This window comes from Mustela nivalis, assembly GCF_964662115.1.
Source record: "Mustela nivalis genome assembly, chromosome: 11".
Lineage (NCBI taxonomy): Eukaryota > Metazoa > Chordata > Mammalia > Carnivora > Mustelidae > Mustela > Mustela nivalis.
Window position 1 is genome coordinate 94,966,562 of NC_139030.1, and position 19,831 is coordinate 94,986,392.

General features: G+C 36.6%; 1 protein-coding gene across 3 annotated transcripts in view; it reads right to left on the minus strand.

Moving 5' to 3' along the window:
• Positions 1-19,831, minus strand: part of PTH2R (parathyroid hormone 2 receptor) — a gene marked incomplete at its 5' end in the record, with an annotated part of 86,198 nt that overhangs the window by 42,013 nt on the left and 24,354 nt on the right. Inside the window, 3 exons of one of the 3 annotated variants that reach the window (XM_082688993.1) lie at positions 7,852-7,973; positions 8,088-8,198; positions 15,986-16,088. In XM_082688993.1, the coding sequence (XP_082545119.1) occupies positions 7,852-7,973; positions 8,088-8,198; positions 15,986-16,088 (336 nt within the window). Of the gene's footprint in view, positions 1-7,851; positions 7,974-8,087; positions 8,199-15,979; positions 16,089-19,831 lie in introns of those variants that run through there. The other 2 variants (XM_082688994.1, XM_082688995.1) reach the window with 2 other exon arrangements.

Genomic DNA, 19,831 nt, shown 5'->3' on the forward strand with positions numbered 1-19,831 from the left:
CGCCAATTACAAAAGTTTACATATGTGATAAAATGACAGAACTATAACACACAAATGGCACCATGTCAGATTTCTCCCTCCGATATTTTAGTATAATTATGTTAGGATGTAACCATTGGAGAATACCAGGTGAAGGATAAATGGGACTTTTTTTTACTATCTTTTCCAGTTCTTGTGAATTTATAATTATTTTTAAAAATTACAAAGGAATGGACCATTGATTCATGCAACAATATTGGTGAATGTCAAAAATAGATGAAGTCTTAAAATTGTACTGCCTTAATTACTATACCTCAAGATGTCCCATTTTTATCCAGTCCTCAAGCTATTGCCCTTGGCCAGGCCACCATCTTCTGTCCTGAGTTACTCTAACAGCCTCTTCCAAATGGGCTTCCTATCATGCTTCCCACCAACTCACACTCCACCTCACCAGTGACCTTTCATGTCATTCTTCTGCTTAAAATCCTTCAATGGCTCCTCATCACTTTTAGGGTAAAGTTCAGATTTCTTCATATAACCCACAAGTCTCAAAACATTCTCCCTTCACCATTGTACACTTGAAGGCCTTGAAGACCTGCCTTGTGCTGTCCTTTAAAGTCACCCATAGACCCCTCTTCCCCAGCTTCCCTGACACCTAGCAACCATTAATCTGTTTTCTACCTCTGTAATTTTGTCATTTCATAAATGTTATAGAAATGGAATCCTCCAGTATGTAATCTTTTGAGATTGGCTTTTTTCACTCACAATAATGACCTCAAGATCCATTCAAGCTGTTGTATAGGTCAAGTTTGTTCCTTTATAATGCTGAATACTACTGCATTGTATGTATGTAACCTAGGTATATCAGTATATATAAAATGTTTCAAACTTTGTAGACAGCATACATTTGGGTCATATTTTTTAATAGATTCTTTCGATCTCTGTTTACTGGCATAATTAGATCATTTTTAAATATAATATTGCTATGTTAAGGCTAAGTCCATCACCTTATATTTTTATTTTCTGTTATTCTATTTTTCATTTCTCTGTTTTATTTTTCCTGCCACCCTGTGGGTTACTTGAACATTTTGCAGAATTCTATTCTGATGTTCCTTTTCAAACACTTTTAGTGGTTGTTCTAGGTATTACATTGTACAGCTTAATGTGGAGACTTTGATTACTGAATGCTTACCTTTCTTCTTTCCTAATTAAGCTATAATTAAGCATATAATTGAGCTATAATATAATTAAACAAATAATAAGCTATAAATCTTCTAAAGTCTGCTTTTGTAGTTTCTCCCACTTTTTTGATATATTCAGCTTTCATAAGTATTCAGTTCAAACTTTTGCCATGGGTCACACACATATTTTCCAACAATTTGTAAATTGTCCACGTATTTTTATTTTTTTTAAAGATTTTATTTATTTATTTGACAGATAGAGATCACAAGTAGACAGACAGGCAGGCAGAGAGAGAGAAGGAAGCAGGCTCCCTGCGGAGCTGAGAGCCCGATGCGGAGCTTGATCCCAGGACCCTGGGATCATGACCTGAGCCGAAGGCAGAGGCTTTAACCCACCGAGCCACCCAGGTGCCCCAATCTTGAGATTTATTGACACTTCTTTATAGTCCAGCATATGTCCAATCTTAAAGAAATTTTGATGTGTAATTTCAAAGAATGTGAATTTTGTTGTGTTTGGTGATTGTATTCTATAAATGGCATTTTCATCAAATTGTGTGAAAGATATCCTATGGGTGTTTTTGTCCGATTGTTTTACCAATTACTGAGAGAATGGTATTTTCATAAATTGCAACATGGTGGGACCTGATCATGTCTCTTTGCTTTGACAATTTTTGCTTTATTCAATATGAAGTCCCTAAAAGCGTGCATATTTAGGATCATTACTTCTTTAAATGGATTCTTTAACCATTCTGACATGGCCTTCCATCTCAGTAATACTCTGCCTTGAAGTCCACTTAGCAATACCAACCTTTTTGATGCTGAGGGCATGCACTGCATTAACTCATCCACCCTTTTAATTTCGACACATCTGTTACCTTCACATTTATCTGTATTTTTATAGAGTACATTTCTTACAGACATTATATACCTAAGTCATACATTTATTACCCATTCTACCTTAAGTGATTGGTAAGTTCATTTACACTGAGCACAATCATTGCTATGGTCAGGCTTAAAAATAACACATTGGTACTGGCATTCTAGATGCCCTATCTTTATTCCTCTGTACCTACTTCCTTACCTTCTATTTGGGAGGTGGTGTCAATCAAGTATTTCTTAATATTTCGCTTGTGTTATTTTTTAGCAATTACGCACCCTGAACTTATCAGAGCCTCCATTTAAGTAATATTGAACTGTTTCACAAATGACTTAAAACGTATAAAAATGTATACTCAATTTTGCTCCCTAGCCTTTGCCCTTTTAGATTTTGTCTACATAGTGCTTGCTTTGGCAGCACATATAAAATAAATTTTGCCTATGTAATTTATAAACCTTTGTGAGACTATTATGATTGCTTTAAGCAGTCAGTAGACTTTTAAATGAATTATAAAGATATAAGTACAGTAATAAATAAGGATAAGAATATAGTTTTGTTTACTGTTGTAGTCTGTCACTTTTATCCATATATCTATGTACATATACCCATTCTGGTCCTCTTCATTCCTTCCTACCAATCTCTGTTCTCGTCTGGCATATTTCTCTTTGACTTAGAGAACTTTCTTGAGTATTTCCTATACTGAAGGTATGACGAAGATGAATCCTCTCATATATTTTCTGTCTGAAAAGTCTCATTATTTTACCTTTATCTTTTTGCATATTATCACCTTAAGGATGTCATCCCATTATATTCCAGCCTCCTTTAGGAATCTTTTTTATTACCGTTCCCAATGTGCCCTTATACTCTGCCTTTAAGTTTTCTTTTTACTGTGATTTATAGCAGTTTAACCATGATGTATCTAAGTATGATTTTATTTTATCCTGCCTTGCATTTGCTAAATTTTTGAAATATATGGGTTGATTTATTTCACCCATTTAGAAAATTCTTGACCATTGTCTCCTCAAATATTTATTTTGTCCAATTCTCTCTAGTTACCTCTAATTTCACATTGTTAGACAATTATATGTTGTCTCACAAGTTTCAGATGCTTCCAATTTTAATTTATTTTTTTCTCCTGATGCTTCGGTAGGAAAATTTCTATTGACTTTTCTTAAAAGGCATTAATCTTTTATCATGCTGTATCCAGTATGCTGTTAAGCAAATCAAGTGAATTCTTCATTTTTGGATTGAATATTTCAATTTTTAGAATTTCCATTTTGGTTTTGTTTTGGGTTTTTTTGAAGTTTCTATTTCTTTGATTTTTCCCATCTATTTTACATACCTTCTCACCAAATCATCTAAAATATTTAAAATAGTTATTATTAAGTATTTATCTGAAAATTCTAACATCTGGATCATCTGGTTTTTTCTGCTCTTATTTTTACTCCAGATTTGGGGGCCCTGCCTTGTAATTTTGTATCACACTCTGGGCCCTGTAAGTAAAAGAATGATAGATACTGAAGTATTTGATGTCAACTGCCTGAAAAGGCAGGCCTCTTCCTCCATCACGCTTCTTGAGTAGGGAAGCTGGATTACTCTGTTGTTAACTAAGTCGAGCTTTGTTGTAGTTTTTGTTTTATGTTTTTTGTGATCCTTTTATCCTGGTTTATTTAGGTTTTGAGCCCAGAATCAAGACTCCTTCAGCGGACCTCGCGATCTTAGCGCTAGCAGCCTCTAGTGGCCATTTTATGGATTTTAGTTCACCTGACATTTTCCAAGCCATAGAACTTTTGATGCTCTTTGAACCATCGTCAGATTTTTGAGTTGCTAGGGATTTTACTTTGCTCGCCTGACCTTCCTTGGCGTGCAGTCTGTAGCAATGATGCTCCATGTATCTTTTGTCCCATGCCTTTGGCTAACTGCTGCATTTCACTCTGAGTACTTCGCAACTCTCCCAGAATTTCTCTTACCTTACCTGTGCTGTCCCCAGCCTTTGGCACATGGCCTCCACTCCCATGGGTAAAAACTGGCTGGTGGGTGATAGCGCACTGTGAATGGGCTCACTTCTTGAGATTCTAAGCCTATATGCCAACGCTTATCTATTAAAAGTTGATTTAAGGGGCACTTAGGTGGCAGTTGGTTAAGTGGCAGACTGTTGGTTTCAGCTGAAGTCATGATCCCAGGTCTTGGGGTCAAGACCCATGTCCAGGTCCAAGTCCTTCACCGAGTCTGGCCCAGCAGTCTGTTTCAGGACTCTTTCTCTCCTTCTGCACCTGCCCCAAGCTCACTTGTTTTCTCTCTCTCTCCCTCTAAGATAAATAAATCTTTAAAAAAAAAAAAAAAAAACTGTTGTTTTAAGAGCCTGGCTCTTTTCTTTCCATCTCTTTCTATGACCTGGTTGTTCCTCTTCTGCTACAGACCCAGGGATAGATAGCAGTCATGGGTCTCTTCTCTTATAGGAAGGGCTTGCCCCCTTCTAGAAGTGGGATCATTTAGACTTCTTGGCATCCTCAGCTCACTGATGAATTATTACAAATTACTGACTTTGCATCTTACTTAATCTGTTCCTACTGTCACAACTTCCAGCATCCTAATTGAAAGCAAAAGATTTTGCCTTTTGTTCCTTTTTAAAAAAAGGTTTACTACATATTATTATCAGTCAATAAAATACAAAACATTTTATAGAAAATATTTGGGAATGCCTGGGTAGCTCAATCAGTTAAGCGTCAGTCTGTTGGTTTCAGCTCAGGCCTTGATCTCAGGGTCATGAGTTCAAGCCCCACGTCGGGCTCCATGCTGGGTGTGGAAGACTACTTAGGAAGGAAGGAAGGAAGGAAAAAAAAGAATATATTTGGATAATGTGTGAAACACAAAAGAGGGAGGAACCTCCCAAATTCCTACCAGCCAAAAAGAAACACTTCATGTATTTCTTTTTATTCTATCCCTATGCAGCATTTTCTGTTGTTTTGAGCATCTACATTCCCAATTTATATACAACTTTATTACCTTATTTTTTTTCTGTTAACTGTATAACAAAGGAAATTTCTAAGGCCACAAACTCTTTACAAAAAACATTTATGTAAGTTTATTTAAACTTCTCTGGAAGGTTCTTCACTGGAAACTTAAATTCTTTAGAATATTCACTACAAAAATTAATAGTTCAATGAATATTCTGTCCACTCAATTCTCCACACTCCAAATTCTTATACTTGACTCTTAGAAGAAACTTCATAAGATCAAAAGATATGACCGCTTTGAAGTTATTTTAATACATATTGTTAAATTGTTTTCCAGAAGTTCATTTAACCTTTAAATGTGAGATGGATTATATGGTAATTTCTGCAGTAAGCTGTTGTTTTAAATATAATTCTCTAATGAATTTAATAAACCTATGGCCTATCAGAAGAGTTCTTTCCCATCTTTTTACTAAAAGAAACTGTCTCTTATAAAGAACTTATCCAACTCAACACCTATAGAACAAATAATCCAATCAAGAAATAGAATACATGAATGGACATTTCTCCAAAGACCTCCAAATGGCTAAGAGACACATGAAAAGGTCCTCAGCATCACTTGACATCAGGGAAATACAAATCAAAAACACAATGAGATACCACACCAGTCAAAATGACTGAAATTAACAAGTCAGGAAATGACAGATGTTGACAAGGGTGTAGAAAAGGTAAGCCCTCCTACACTGTTGGTGGGAATGCAAGCTGGTGCAGCCATTCTGGAAAACAGTATGGAGGCTCCTCAAAAAGTTGAAAATAGAGCTAACCTATGACCTAGCAGTTGCACTACTAGGTATTTACCCAAAAGATACAAATGTAGTGATCTGAAGGGGCACGTGTACCCTAGTGTTTATAGCAGCAATGTCTACAATAGCCAAACTATGGAAGAGCCCAGATGTCCACTGACAGATGAATGGATAAAGGAGAAGTGGTACACACACACACACACATACACACACACACACAGGAATATTACTCGGCCATCAAAAAGAATGAAACCTTGACATTTGCAGTGACATAGATGGTATTAGAAGGTATTATGCTAAGCAAAATAAGTCTGTCAGAGAAAGACAATTATATGATCTCACTGATTTGTGGAATTTAAGAAACAAGGCAGAGGATCATATAGGAAGAGAGGAAAAAATGAAACAAGATGAAACCAGAGAGGGAGGCAAACCATAAGAGACTCTTAATCCTAGGAAACAAACTGAGGGTTGTTGGAGGGGTGAGGGGTGGGGGGATGGTATAACTGGTTGGTGAACACTGGGAAGGGTATGTGTTATAACGAACGCTGTGTATTATATAAGACTGATGAATCACAGACCTGTAACCCCTCAAATAAATAATACATTCTAAGTTATTTTGGAAAAATAATAAAATATGAAAGCTAATAAATAAATAAATAAATAAATAAATAAAAGTAAGCGCCTCATTTTGTCAAGCCAACAATAAGGAAATTATTTTAGGAAGAAGACAATAGATGTTCAAAAAAATCTTAGACGTATTTCCCTCCAATAAAGATGTTTATTCTCAATGCACACCTTTTTGTTTTTTAATTTATTGTTCCTTCTATAAAACTCTCATTCCTGGGCACCTGAGTGGCTCAGTCACTAAAGCATCCTCCTTTGTCTCAGGTCATGATCCTGGAGTCCTGGGATTGAGGCCCACACTTGGGGTGGGGGGGTTCCCTGCTCAGCACGGAATCTGCTCCTCCTTCTGCCTCTCCCTCTGCTCCTGCTCTCTCTCTTTCTCAAATAAATAAATTTTAAAAATCTTTTTTTTAAAATGAAGTCCTGACTATTAGTGCAAAATCAAAGAAATCTTCAGCTCACTGCTTCCCCTACTATTCTCCCTATTCCCAACCCCCAGCAAAAAAAAAAAAAAAAAAAAAAAAAAAAAAAAAAATCAAGCATAAAGAAAAATGTCTAATGCTGGTACAGTTTATGTATGATAGACTGTTCTCAGGATCCCCATAAAAGCCATTTATACATCCATGAATCATATTAACTCCTAACATCATATGCATATATCACCATGCATTTTACTTACAAGGTCTGAGTGATAGGAATTCAAGCATAACTCAGTTAAATTCACTATCTAGGATTTCCAACGTTTTCATATGATTGTTACATTGCAAATAGCACTGATCAGGTATTTGGAGATCAGGATTCAGCTGTAGATCCTGTCATCAGTGAGCTGAGTCACTCTAACACCTAATCTCTGGTTCTGAGTTTACTCATGTGTAAAATTAAGGTGTCATCTGGAAGACCTATGGGATGCCACTTGTTTCTCCTTAATTCTACAATCTAATCTTTCATATACTAATAATATCACTTACAGGCCAATCTTACAAAAGGACAAATACATATTTAAAATACAAATCTCCTTCAGGAATACAGAGTGAAATGAGATGTAGCCATTCCTAGGTAACAAAAAAGAAATCATAAATCATGTTGCTGACTACCTATTTTGATTTTGAAGTAAAATATAATGCAATATAGCATAATGTAATATAATATAAATATAATGTACTATAACATAATACACACAAACACATATTTGTAAGTATAGATGCATGTATCTTAGCCAGATAACTCTAACCTAAAGAAAATACCGGAATGTTTCAGGTCCTACACCATTCCTTAACCAGATAGCTAAAAAGATTCCACTCTTGCTTTTTATCTTTCAGAACATTTGTGTTCTAGAATAAAGGGGTTTTTATATATAATAGTTGGCAATCAAGAAATGCATAAAAATATTCCATTTTCCCTGTGCGGTTCACAAATACAAAAATTATCATTACCTTTCCTATGCTGATATCTGGCTGCATAAAGCGAAGGCAGTCTGAATAATTAGCCCATGTTTTATTTAAACTGTACATAAAATCCCACGTTCCATTGGGGTTACAGTGTCTAAAAGCAACTCCTGTAAAGACATGAAGGAAAACATCGAGATTGCTCAATGCTCTTGGCTTTCACTAGGGAAAAAAAAAAAAGTATATTTCTATTCCAAATTAATCATTTCAGAAAAATTCGATACCTTTATGATTGAAGTCATAAATATAAGGAGGGCATGGGACAGCCAGTATTTTCCCCACTGTTCCTCTGGGCCAGCAAATGAGTCCATCCCATTCTGGGAAACAATTTCCCTCTAATAAAAAAAATTAAAAAACAAATAAACAAAAATGCAATTGGAACCAGACAGTAAGTACATTCAAAATACAAAATCTCAGGTCTCTACCTGCAGCAAAACATAGAACAAACTGGTAGTTATGGAAACTAGAATGGGGTAGATATGACGCAAATGTCCTAATCTCTATCCACCTTGCCTCGTTAAAGGTCCATTAATAGAAACATTTTGATTTGCAGAAATTAAAAATATTTTAGTGATTCCACTCTATGTGAATTATAGCAATTAATATATAAGAAACATTGGAATTCATTGTGAACAACCATAGTAAAATTCTACCACAGTTCTACCTACATTTTTTACCCTAGATTTTTAAAAATTGCTATTAAAAAATATGATATGTGAAACAGATTGAGCTTCCCAGTAAGCTCCAAGATTTGAGTTTGCCTTTTTACCAATAATTCTTTTTTTTTTCTTTTCAACAGTTACTCTAGTAATTTGTTTGAGCCTAACTCTCATCTCAAACAAAGTTCTCACAAGCTCTACTCTCCTTAAGAATCAAGTATAAAGATTTGGAGCGGGAGGTACTGAACGGACAAAATGCATCCAGAACCCAAGTAGTTCTCATAATCTCCATTGCCACATCCATGGTCAAAACTCATTATACCATGATGTTCACACAGAAAAATCTAGAATTTGGAAACTTCAACTTTGTCTCTTTTCAGTTCTATAACTGAACTGATATTATAATGTAACCATAACACAGAGAAACCAAACATTTGTGAAGTTGAACTGGGATGAATAATATTTTGAGTTTTGCTTTTAACTACTTGAATCATTTTATAACTAGGTATTTGCATGAACATTCTGTTTTCTTTCATAGACATGAGGAAAATTTTTATTACAAAAATTTTTTCAGGGGAGCCTGCGTGGCTCAGTCGTTAAGCATCTGCCTTCAGCTCAGGTGTTGATCCCAGAGTCCTGGGATCGAGCCCTGCATCGGGCTCCCTGATGGGCAGGAAACCTCCCACTCCCCTTGCTTGTGTTCCTGCTATCACTGTGTCTCTGTGTCAAAAATTCTTTCATAAATAAAGCAATATAATCTGTACACACACACACACACACACACCCCTCACTTAGAATTGACACTTGCTTATATTTTTATCATATTTATTTCAACTATTTTTGCTGTGGTATTTTAAAGTAAATTGCAGACAGCATAACAGATCACTCTTAAATATTTTGATACCTATCTCTCAACTTTAAGGGAATTTCAAAGTGGAAATTTCTTAAATTAGCTAATGAATTCAAAATGCTGTTCTAGTTTTTTACACATAAATTGAAGAAATTTCTTTTTATTTTTTTAGATTTTATTTATTTATTTGACAGAGAGAGAGATCACAAGTAGGCAGAGAGGCAGGCAGAGAGAGAAAGAGAGGAGGAAGCAGGCTCCTTGCCTAGCAGAGAGCCTGATATGGGACTTGATCCCAGAACCCTGAGATCATGACCTGAGCCGAAGGCAGAGGCTTAACCCACTGAGCCACCCAGGTGCCCCAAATTGAAGAAATTTCTTATTGAAAGGTAAATCTGGTCTTCCTGGTTCCATTCTTGCTCTCCTTTCATTCATTCACACAATAAGCCAAAATCTTCCAAAGGCTTCCCCTCTCACTCCCAGCAAAAGCCAAGTCTACAAAATCTGAAAGCCCTTCAACATCCTCTTTCCCCCATACTTATCTCCCTGACCCTGGTTCTGCTAAGGTCCTCCTAGCTCTCCCTTCACTTCAGTCCATTCACCAGATGGCTTTAAGGTTTATTCCCATTCACCCTACAGACTTTTTTACTCACAGGTCACTTCTAAGTAAACTTTCCCCATTTACAGTTACCTTCAAAACTTGCCTTATCCCCTTTCCCTCTATACTTTTTACCTGAGCTCTCATCATCTTCCAATAGGAACTGTTATTTTACTATGGTTTCTTAAACCACAGGAACCCTGAAGGTGGGGAATTTTGTCTGTTTTGTACCAGCCCTAGGCAGGCGCTTAACAAATATTCAGTCAGAGTCAACACTGTGTGTTCTTCAGGACTGCTCTCTGTTAGTTGCATATTTAACTTCCAAGAAGAGAGCATATCCTCCATTTAAAAATGAGATTACTTTTTTTTTATAATTTTTTATTTTTTATAAACATATATTTTTATCCCCAGGGGTACAGGTCTGTGAATCACCAGGTTTACACACTTCACAGCACTCACCAAAGCACATACCCTCCCCAATGTCCATAATCCCACCCCCTTCTCCCAAAGCCCCTCCCCCCAGCAACCCTCAGTTTGTTTTGTGAGATTAAGAGTCACTTATGGTTTGTCTCCCTCCCAATCCCATCTTGTTTCATTTATTCTTCTCCTACCCACTTAAGCCCCCATGTTGCATCACCACTTCCTCATATCAGGGAGATCATACGATAGTTGTCTTTCTCTGCTTGACTAATTTCGCTAAGCATGATACGCTCTAGTTCCATCCATGTCGTCGCTTTAATGCATGTTGTATCCATGTTTCTATTGCTACCATAACAAACTACCACAAATGTAATGGCTTCAAATAACCCAAACTTATTATCACACTATTTCTTTAAGTCATAAGTCCAGTGAGTTCAGCTAGGACTGAGTTCCCCATTTCCTTGAAGGTAATCAACTTCTAGAAACCACTTATATTCTTTGGTTTATGACTCCTTTCCTCCATCTTCGAAGTCAGCAAGGCAAGCTGACACTTCTTATCATGTCTCTCTTCCACTCTCTCTTTCCCCTCCTGATTCATCCACCCCACACACCACATTGGACCCATCCAGATAATCCAGGATAATCTCCCGACTTTAAGGCCCATAACTATAATCCCAGCTGCAATGTCCTTGCACCATTTAACATAGCATATACACAGGCATAACACCAAGTATTGGGGTATGGACATCTTTGGGGACCCTTATTCTGCTACCATTATAGCTCCCTTATTTTTTAGTTACCAATTACACTACGGTAGCTGAGTAATTTTGTTCTAGCTGATGTTCATGATGTCGAGTTGTTTGTTCAGTTTTGAATAGTCATGCAAACCCTGATCTGTAAAGAAAAGAATTCAGCATAAACCTGAAATTAATTTCTTACTGTCCTCCATATCACATGGAAACAAATAACCTGATTTGCTTTGGGGATTGCTGAAGCAATAAGAAAAAGGAAACGCCTTCCCTTACCCACACTGTTCTTATAGAAGAGAGCATTTTCTTGGAAATAGCCTCACTTTGCCCACACAATAAAAGACTGTGCTTTACATATTAAAGCAACCCAGGAACCCATTATACTGGCTCTTGCTTCTGGTGCAGGGCTTCACCAGCTTCTTTCCGCCATTACCTGTGTTTTGTTTTTCTTTCCTGTTCAAACAGAGAGCAATGAATCAACCTCTTCCACCAACTTTACCCTAGACATTCTTCTGTATCTTGCTACCATTCCATATGGCTTCACAGACATTCACTTTGTCTTTAACAAGACATGCATCCTCATTGACCTGTACTGTCCAATCTTTTACCAGAGAGCTATTGTACAATCTACCAAAATTGGACCTGGACACACATTCTTGAGTTCCGAAAACTAGCTATCCCTCTAAAATGTATGCTGCAGGGGTGCCTGGCTGACTCAGTAAGTTGGCACCCAACTCTTGATCTTGGCCCAGGTCATGACCTCAGGGTTGTGAAATCAAGCCCAGCATAGGGCTCTGCACTGAGCACAGCGCCAGCCTGGGAATCTCTCTCTCCCTCTTCCTCTGTCCCTCCCCACTACTTGCATTCTCTCTCTCTCTAAAACAGATACATAGATAAATAAAATGTATGCTGCAATATCCTGATACTTTCTGGCAAGAGTTAGTTAACATGATGGAATAAGGTCTTCGTACAAGTTTAAAACCCAATGACCATTTATTTTATAACTATGTAGTTTTAAACTACTATGGAGATAAATCTGCTGATATTTTCCTCATGCTCTAAAGGGGACAATTTTTCTAGTTCCCTACAAGATACCCCACACACATACACATACACTCCCCAAAATTCAGAAAACCAACATTCCTCAAAAATAAGGTTTCTGTAGATTGTGTTCATCTCTCTGGTGGCTCTTTGACAAAAAGTATAATAAATAGCCACAAACAGGGCGCCTGGGTGGCTCAGTGGGTTAAGCCTCTGCCTTTGGCTCAGGTCATGATCTTAGGGTCCTGGAATCGAGGCCCGCATCGGGCTCTCTGCTCAGCGGGGAGCCTGCTTTCTCCTCTAGGCCTGCCTCTGCCTCTCTGCATACTTGTGATCTCTCTCTCTCTGTTTCAAATAAATAAAAATAAAATCTTAAAAAAAAAAATCCACAAACGTTGAAAGGATTGAGGAAGCCATGGCCTCACACAGCTAATACAGAGATCTTAATTAACATCTACTCTTTGATCATCATTTCACATCCTATGTGAGCAAATACTTTCACCAGTTACCCAGAAACTAATTAATTGCCTGGTAATTCACCAATCTCTCTTTATAAATTAACACCATTAATTATATTCCCTGTCATCTTTTGTGTATGCCAGAACAAACTACTTATTAGTGATGCTTGTCAAACCATGATCTTTACACAGAACAGTCTAAAATTTGGAAACTCCAACTTTGTCTCTTTTCAGTTCTACTGTTACCCATAATACAGTGTAGCCATACATTTGTGAAGTCAAAGTAGGATCAACAATATTTTGGGTTTTGTTTTTAACTACTTGAATCATTTGATAGCTAGGTATTTGCATTTATACTTCCTCCACTTCCACAGACATGATGAAAAATGGTATTTTCTTTTTACTACAATTTTTTTCATAAATAAAAGAATATTTTATATATACAGCACCTGGAATTGACACTTGATAATATTTTGCCATATTTATTTCATCTAATTTATTTTATGAAGACACAAAGGGTCGGAGAAGGTCCTATATTTATCTAATTAGTGTTCCAGATGGAAAGACTAGGAAAATGGGAGAGAACAAAGTTTCAAAGACAAAATAGCAAACCATTCCCATGAATGACTGAAAGACATAAATCCTCAGACCTCAGAAATTAAATGAATCCATACCTAGATACGGAATAAAACTGCAGAACATCAAATACAAAGAAAAGCTCTTAAAAGGAGCCAGAGAAAAAAAATATCATCAACAAAGACTGAAAACTGATTTGTCACCAATAACAACAGAAGCTAGAGTAAAAATGAAATAATATTCAAGTGCTAAAAATAAATACTTATCAACCAAGAATTACACATCCAGAAAAAGTATCTTTGACAATTGAGACTGAAATAAACATTTTTTCTGACAAACAGAGCATTCACTGCAAGCAAGTTCACAAAAAGACATATTTCATCTTGAAGAAAAATTATAATATATAATTAAGATAAAACTATATGACTTTATTAATATAAAATTATATGACAATAGCATATAATTTGGAAGTAATTAAAGTATTTCAAATTGCTTATATTATTTAAGAGGAAGAAGTTATAAATTTTTTTTTTTTAGATTTTTTTTTTTTATTTATTTATTTGACAGATCACAAGTAGGCAGAGAGGCAGGCAGAGAGAGAGGAGGAAGCAGGCTCCCCACTGAGCAGAGAGCCCGATGCGGGGCTCAATCCCAGGACTCTGAGATCATGACCTGAGCTGAAGGCAGAGGCTTTAACCCACTGAGCCACCCAGGCGCCCCAGAAGTTATAAATTTTAAATGTTCTTAAATTAAGTATTTGGAGATTAGAATGAAGGAGATCAAACCAGATATTTCACTATAGGGCATAGCTTTTTTTTTCCTTTTTAAGAGAGGGAGAGGTGGGGGGAGGGGCAGAGGGTAAAGAAGAGAGAGAATTTTAAGCAGGCTCCACATTCAGTGCAGAGCTCAATCTCACAACCCTGAGTTTAACTAATGGAGCTACCCAAACATCCCAGGGCATAGCTTTTATTTATTTATTTATTTTATTTAAACTCAATTTAGCTAACATATACTGTATTATTAGTTTCAGGGGTAGAATTTAGTGATTCATCAGTTGCATATAACACCCAGTGCTTATTACATCAAGTACCCTCTCTAATGTCCAGCATCCAATTACCTCATCCCCACAATGACCTCCCCTCGAGCAACCCTCAGTTTATTACCTAGAGTTAAGAGTCCCTTATGGTTTGCCTCTCCCACAGATTTCATCTTATTTTATTTTTCCTTCCCTTCCCCTATGTTCATCTGTTTCATTTCTTAAATTCCACATATAAGCAAAATCATATGGTATCTGTCTTTCTCTGACTTATTTCTTTTAGTACAACACTTTCTTGTTCCATCCATGTCACTGCAAACAGCAAGATTTCATTCTTTTGATGGCTGCATAATATTTCATTATAGAAATAATACACACATCTTCTTTATCCGTTCATCTGTCCATGAAAATTTGGGCTCTTCCCACAGTTTGACCATTGTGGACACTGTTGCCAGAAACACTGGGCTGCAGGTGCCCCTTCGGATCACTATGTTTGTATCCTTTGGATAAATACTTAGTAGCCCAATTGGTGGGCTGTAGGGTATCTCTATTTTTAACATCTATTTTTAACACCTCCATACTGTTTTCCAGAGTGGTTGTATCAGATTGCGTTCCCACCAACAGTGAAGGGGGTTCCCCTTTCTCCACATTTTCACCAACATCTGTTGTTTTCTGACTTGTGAATTTTAGTACAGCATAGCTTTAGAGACATCTGCTGCATTCAGACTGTTGAGAATTTAAAAAAAAAAAAAAATTCCTAAATTATACTCAACTATCAAGGCAAGGCATTTTCCCATATAAAACATTATAATTTACCTAATACTCCAAAGATTCCAATAAATAGTTTTTCTCAATGGTCCCAATAAGAACTATGAGTCATCACCAGGCCCTGAGGTAAACAAGCCACAGGTTCCTGTGCAGTTATAACAGCAGAGTAACCCCAAGAGCACCAAAGCCACCACAAGCTCACCTGTAGTATTGTTTTTCTTTTCTAGTTCCCCACTTGAAGGTGGAACTAGTTGAGAAATTACACAGAGAGTCAGGCATATGGAAATTAAATAACCATTTTACTAAAAAGAAAAAATATTTTGAGAACAGGGCCTAGGTACATATAAAAGGGTCTGCTTATTTGTTCTTCTAATATTTATATATACTACCAAACTGCAAGCAATACACACAAGAACAGAGTCTGTCTCTCCAAGCTTACTACCTGGTTGAGGGCAAACCAGGATGCATGCTGTCTGCAAGCAAAGAGATCCCAAAAAGAGGCCTGAGAAACAGACTGTTGTGCATGTGCCCAGCTGCTATTCTGAAACTCTAAAGTCAGGCAAGTCATTCTGTCCATAGGGAAGGAAGAGCTTGTGGTTAAAGAAAGGAAAAGAGGACACCTGGGTGGCTCAGTGGGTTAAAGCCTCCGCCTTCAGCTCAGGTCATGATCCCAGAGTTCTGGGATCAAGCCCCTGCTCAGCGTGGAGCCTGCTTCCTCCTCTCTATCTGCCTGCCTCTCTGCCTACTTATGAACTCTATCAAATAAATAAATAAAATCTTTTAAAAATTTTAAAAATAAAATAATTTTTTAAAAAAGAAATGAAAAGAGCATGGCTCTGCTACATGATCCTTCACATGGAAACATGGAATGAGTGATGAGGAATACCCAACTACTACTTAAAAGGGGAACTTGGGTTTTTTTGAGGACTGGGGCCAGGACACAAGAAGACATGATTTTTAGCACCTTTACCTCCTTCCTGAAGCTGAGCTGTGATGTTGAGCTCACACTGTACTTTAGCTTTCAGCACAAGGACAATCTGCTCCTCTATCGTAATAGTGCCATCAGAATCCAGCTGTGGAAATGAAAAAAAAAAAACAAACAGAAAAACATTCCCATTACCTCTTTTTTAAACTATGATATAATATTTCATTGTCTACCTTCTAATACTGTTGAAAATTAAAGTTTTGATATCCTCCTATCTGGAATAGTCTTTTATCTGAGTCAAACTTTCTACGAGGTATCTTTCATTCCCACCCTGGAACATGCACCTAACATACAAGTGAATAATGAATTCTAATTGAATGGGTTCACCTAGGTTTGGCTTTAACACCACCAGCAATGGAGAGGAAATTCTACTTTGGAAAAACTTTCATTTCAATAAAATATATTTTATCTTAAATATGACAAAGCATCCATAAGTGTTTGTTCAAAGTATGGTGCTTGGACAGCCTGAATCTGATTCATATACAAAGTGTAGATCCTTAAGCTAGCATCAGATTCAGTGAATCCTGGAGACAGCAACTGGTAATCCCCGTGTTTCACAGGAACCCTTTATGGTTCTGGCACTAACTTTAACCAACTGAGCCACCCAAGCGTCCCTGGCACTAACTTTAATGAGTTTAAAAACCAACATATGTGAAGGTACAAGATAATGGTAAATATCATTATATTAGTCAAGCTTCAATCAGAGAAGGAGAACTATTAAGAGATTAAGATAAATTACAAAGAAATACAGGTACAGATAGAGATAGAAAGAGTACTTGTGACAGGGATTTGACAATTTGACTGAAGTATTGTGGAAGTTAGTTAAACATCTCCAGAGGCTTTTTTTTTTTTTTTTTTTTTTTTTTTGGTCTGATGCAGGAGCTAGAAATCTGCAGGTCAGGAAATCAAAAAGAGAAGATAAATGTAAAGGGAGGGAGAATAAGAACAAACTGGAACCATGAGCATGAGCTAGAAACCAAAAGGACACACTAAAATACATGTGAATTCTTAGTGCCTCCAACCTTCATGTTGCTGGTGTCCCGAAGAAGTTGGCATTTTTTATCATGGACCTAAATACACACTTAGCCCAAGAATCAGAGAGTTAAAGGAGGACCCAGGAAAAGATGAAACAGCTGCAGGCCTGGCTACTGTCTCTCCCCAGTGAGATGAACCCAAATATAAGCAACAATGTGTGTGAGATATGAAAGTACCTGCCTTGACCATCTGAGTGTAAAAAGACAAAATGGCTGCTGCTTCACTTCTGTCCACCAGCGCTCATGAAAAAATGTCTTGTGTGTCACCCTAACCGGAAACATAAAGGGAATGGGAATTCTGGGGTATACATTTTAACATAACCAAACTGACATATTACAAAGTCATCAAAATCCACCTCTGCTGACTTGGCACCCACACACCTCTTAAAACCACAACGAACTTCCAGAAAACTCAATAACAAAGTCATGCTTCATCTATCACGGTACAATCTACTTGGTACAAAGCGTGATTCCAAAAGAACAGAATTTTAAGGAGAAAATGTCTGTATTCATCATCTCTATCTATGTAACAAATTAACCCAAAACCCTTTGGCTTAAAACAACAAACATTAATTATCTCACAATTGAGAGAAGCTTAGCTGGGTGGTTCTGGGCTCAGTCTCTTAAGAGATTTCAGTTAAGACTTCAACTATAGATGTTGTCACTATAGATGTTGACTGGGACTAGAGAATCCACTTCCAAGATGGTGCCTTCACACAGCTATTGGCAGAGGACTTCAGTTTCTCAGTGGCTGATTAGAAGAAATGTTAGTTCCTCACCACACAGTTCTATTCATATGGGTGCCTGAGTGTCTTTACAACATGACAACTGGCTTTCCACAGATGAGTGATTCTAGAAAGAAAGCAAGGGAAACCCACTATGCCTTTTATGATCTAATCTCAGATGTCACTCATGGTCATTCCCATCATATTCCATTAGCTAAAAGCAAGCCACCAAGTCTCACTTAAGAGGAGAGGAATTAATCTCTATCTTTTAAAGAGAGATATCAAAAAATTTATAATTACATCTTTAAACAACCACAAATTTCTATAAGTGGTCCATAGAAAGAGAATACTGAGTATTAAGGGTTTTGCAGATTTATTAATAATCATAGGGTCCAGGGGAACATGGGGGGCTCAGTTGGTTAAATGTCTGCCTTCAGCCCAGGTCATGATCCCAGGGTCCTGAGATCCAGCCCCATGTTAGGCTCCCTGTTCAGCGGGGAGTCTGCTTCTCCTTCTCCCTCTTCCTCTGCCCCTCCCCTGCTCATGCTCACTGTCTCTCTTTCTCAAATAAATAAATAAAATATTTAAAATAATAATTATTAGTAATGATGATGATGATAGAGTCTAAAGCTTTGCATTTCTGTCTTTCTGTAGGCGACTTAGAAATTCTTAAATCAAATGAGAAGATAAAACTCATCAATTTACCTCAGTAACCAAGTCCCAATAATACAACACTTTGCAAACCCTAAATCTTTAATTTCAGGCTGCAAATACTTATTCTCTAGAACCATTCATTAAGGAACATTGGAAAACAACCCTTTTAATGTTTTGCAGTAAGACATTATGGATTAAAAAATAGAAATAGAAAGATGTTTATATTATTAGCCATAAAAACCCAGAGATTATGACAATTATGATTTTAAATAACATAAAATGACAACCTGGCAGGTTAACTTCAAATGGAGAATATGGAAAAAATATCTATGATAAGAACTAGTTTCAGAATAAAAAAAGTCCTATTCCTGAAAATTATGAGTTTATTTCCCAACATATTTATAATATAAAGAGCAGTTCAGTGAATAGTCTGGTATATAGTTTTAGAGACTTCTGAATAATATTCATAGTTCAATGTTCACATTTAATGATATTTATGGAAGGAGACAATAAACAAAAACTAATTTTTTGGATTGGAATACACACCGTAATTTAGTCATCAGGAAAACACAATGCAGATCCTGACTTAAAAGTAACTACACTAAAAATGAGCTAGAAAAAGCTCACTTACCCAGAAAGGAGAATGAAATGTGGGCCTAATGAACCATCTGGGTGAGCATGGTAGTGAAACTGACTTCTTCTCATTCATTATCCAGAAACAGCCAAGCACCATTCATTTTTTGTTTTGCTCTGTTTTCTGGCTGGTTTTTTCTTTGTTTGTTTTTTTCAGTTCAATAGCTATTTTATTTTACTTCAATCCTAGAAAAACGCTGGGTAAGCTGTGACCAAGTTTCAGAACTCTAAATTTGATTCAGAGAACTGTGACTTCAGTTATCAAACATGAACACTGCAAATCATCCCTTGCTCATTTTTACTTGAATTAATACATTTTTTGTTTTCTTTTGTGCAGATTTAGCCTTTCTATCAGGATAACATTTTCAGGAACATAAGCATCATATATACTATAGCTTCTACAGATATTTTGCTCTATACAATGTGGCCAGTTTAACCAGGAGCAAATTTGATTAGAATGTGCTAATCCATGATTTTTAAATTGCTCTTCAGTCATCAAGTGAGAATATGGAAAATGTTTAACATCTTTTATATTGCTTTCTCTTCCTCCTCAGTTACAAGTGTTCTTCACCATAGAGGGGCAGTAAAATCATAGTGTACTTAAAACAGAAGAGGAGTTTTCATGGTCAATGGCTGTTACTCCAAAGGCAACAATTGCATCCAAAATAAAATGGCACATTTAGTTAAAAAAACAAACAAAACATTTTTTTCTGGGTAAGTGATCATTTACAATACAATTTGAAATAAAAATATTGTATTTTACTGAAAGTACTTAAAGTTGTTGT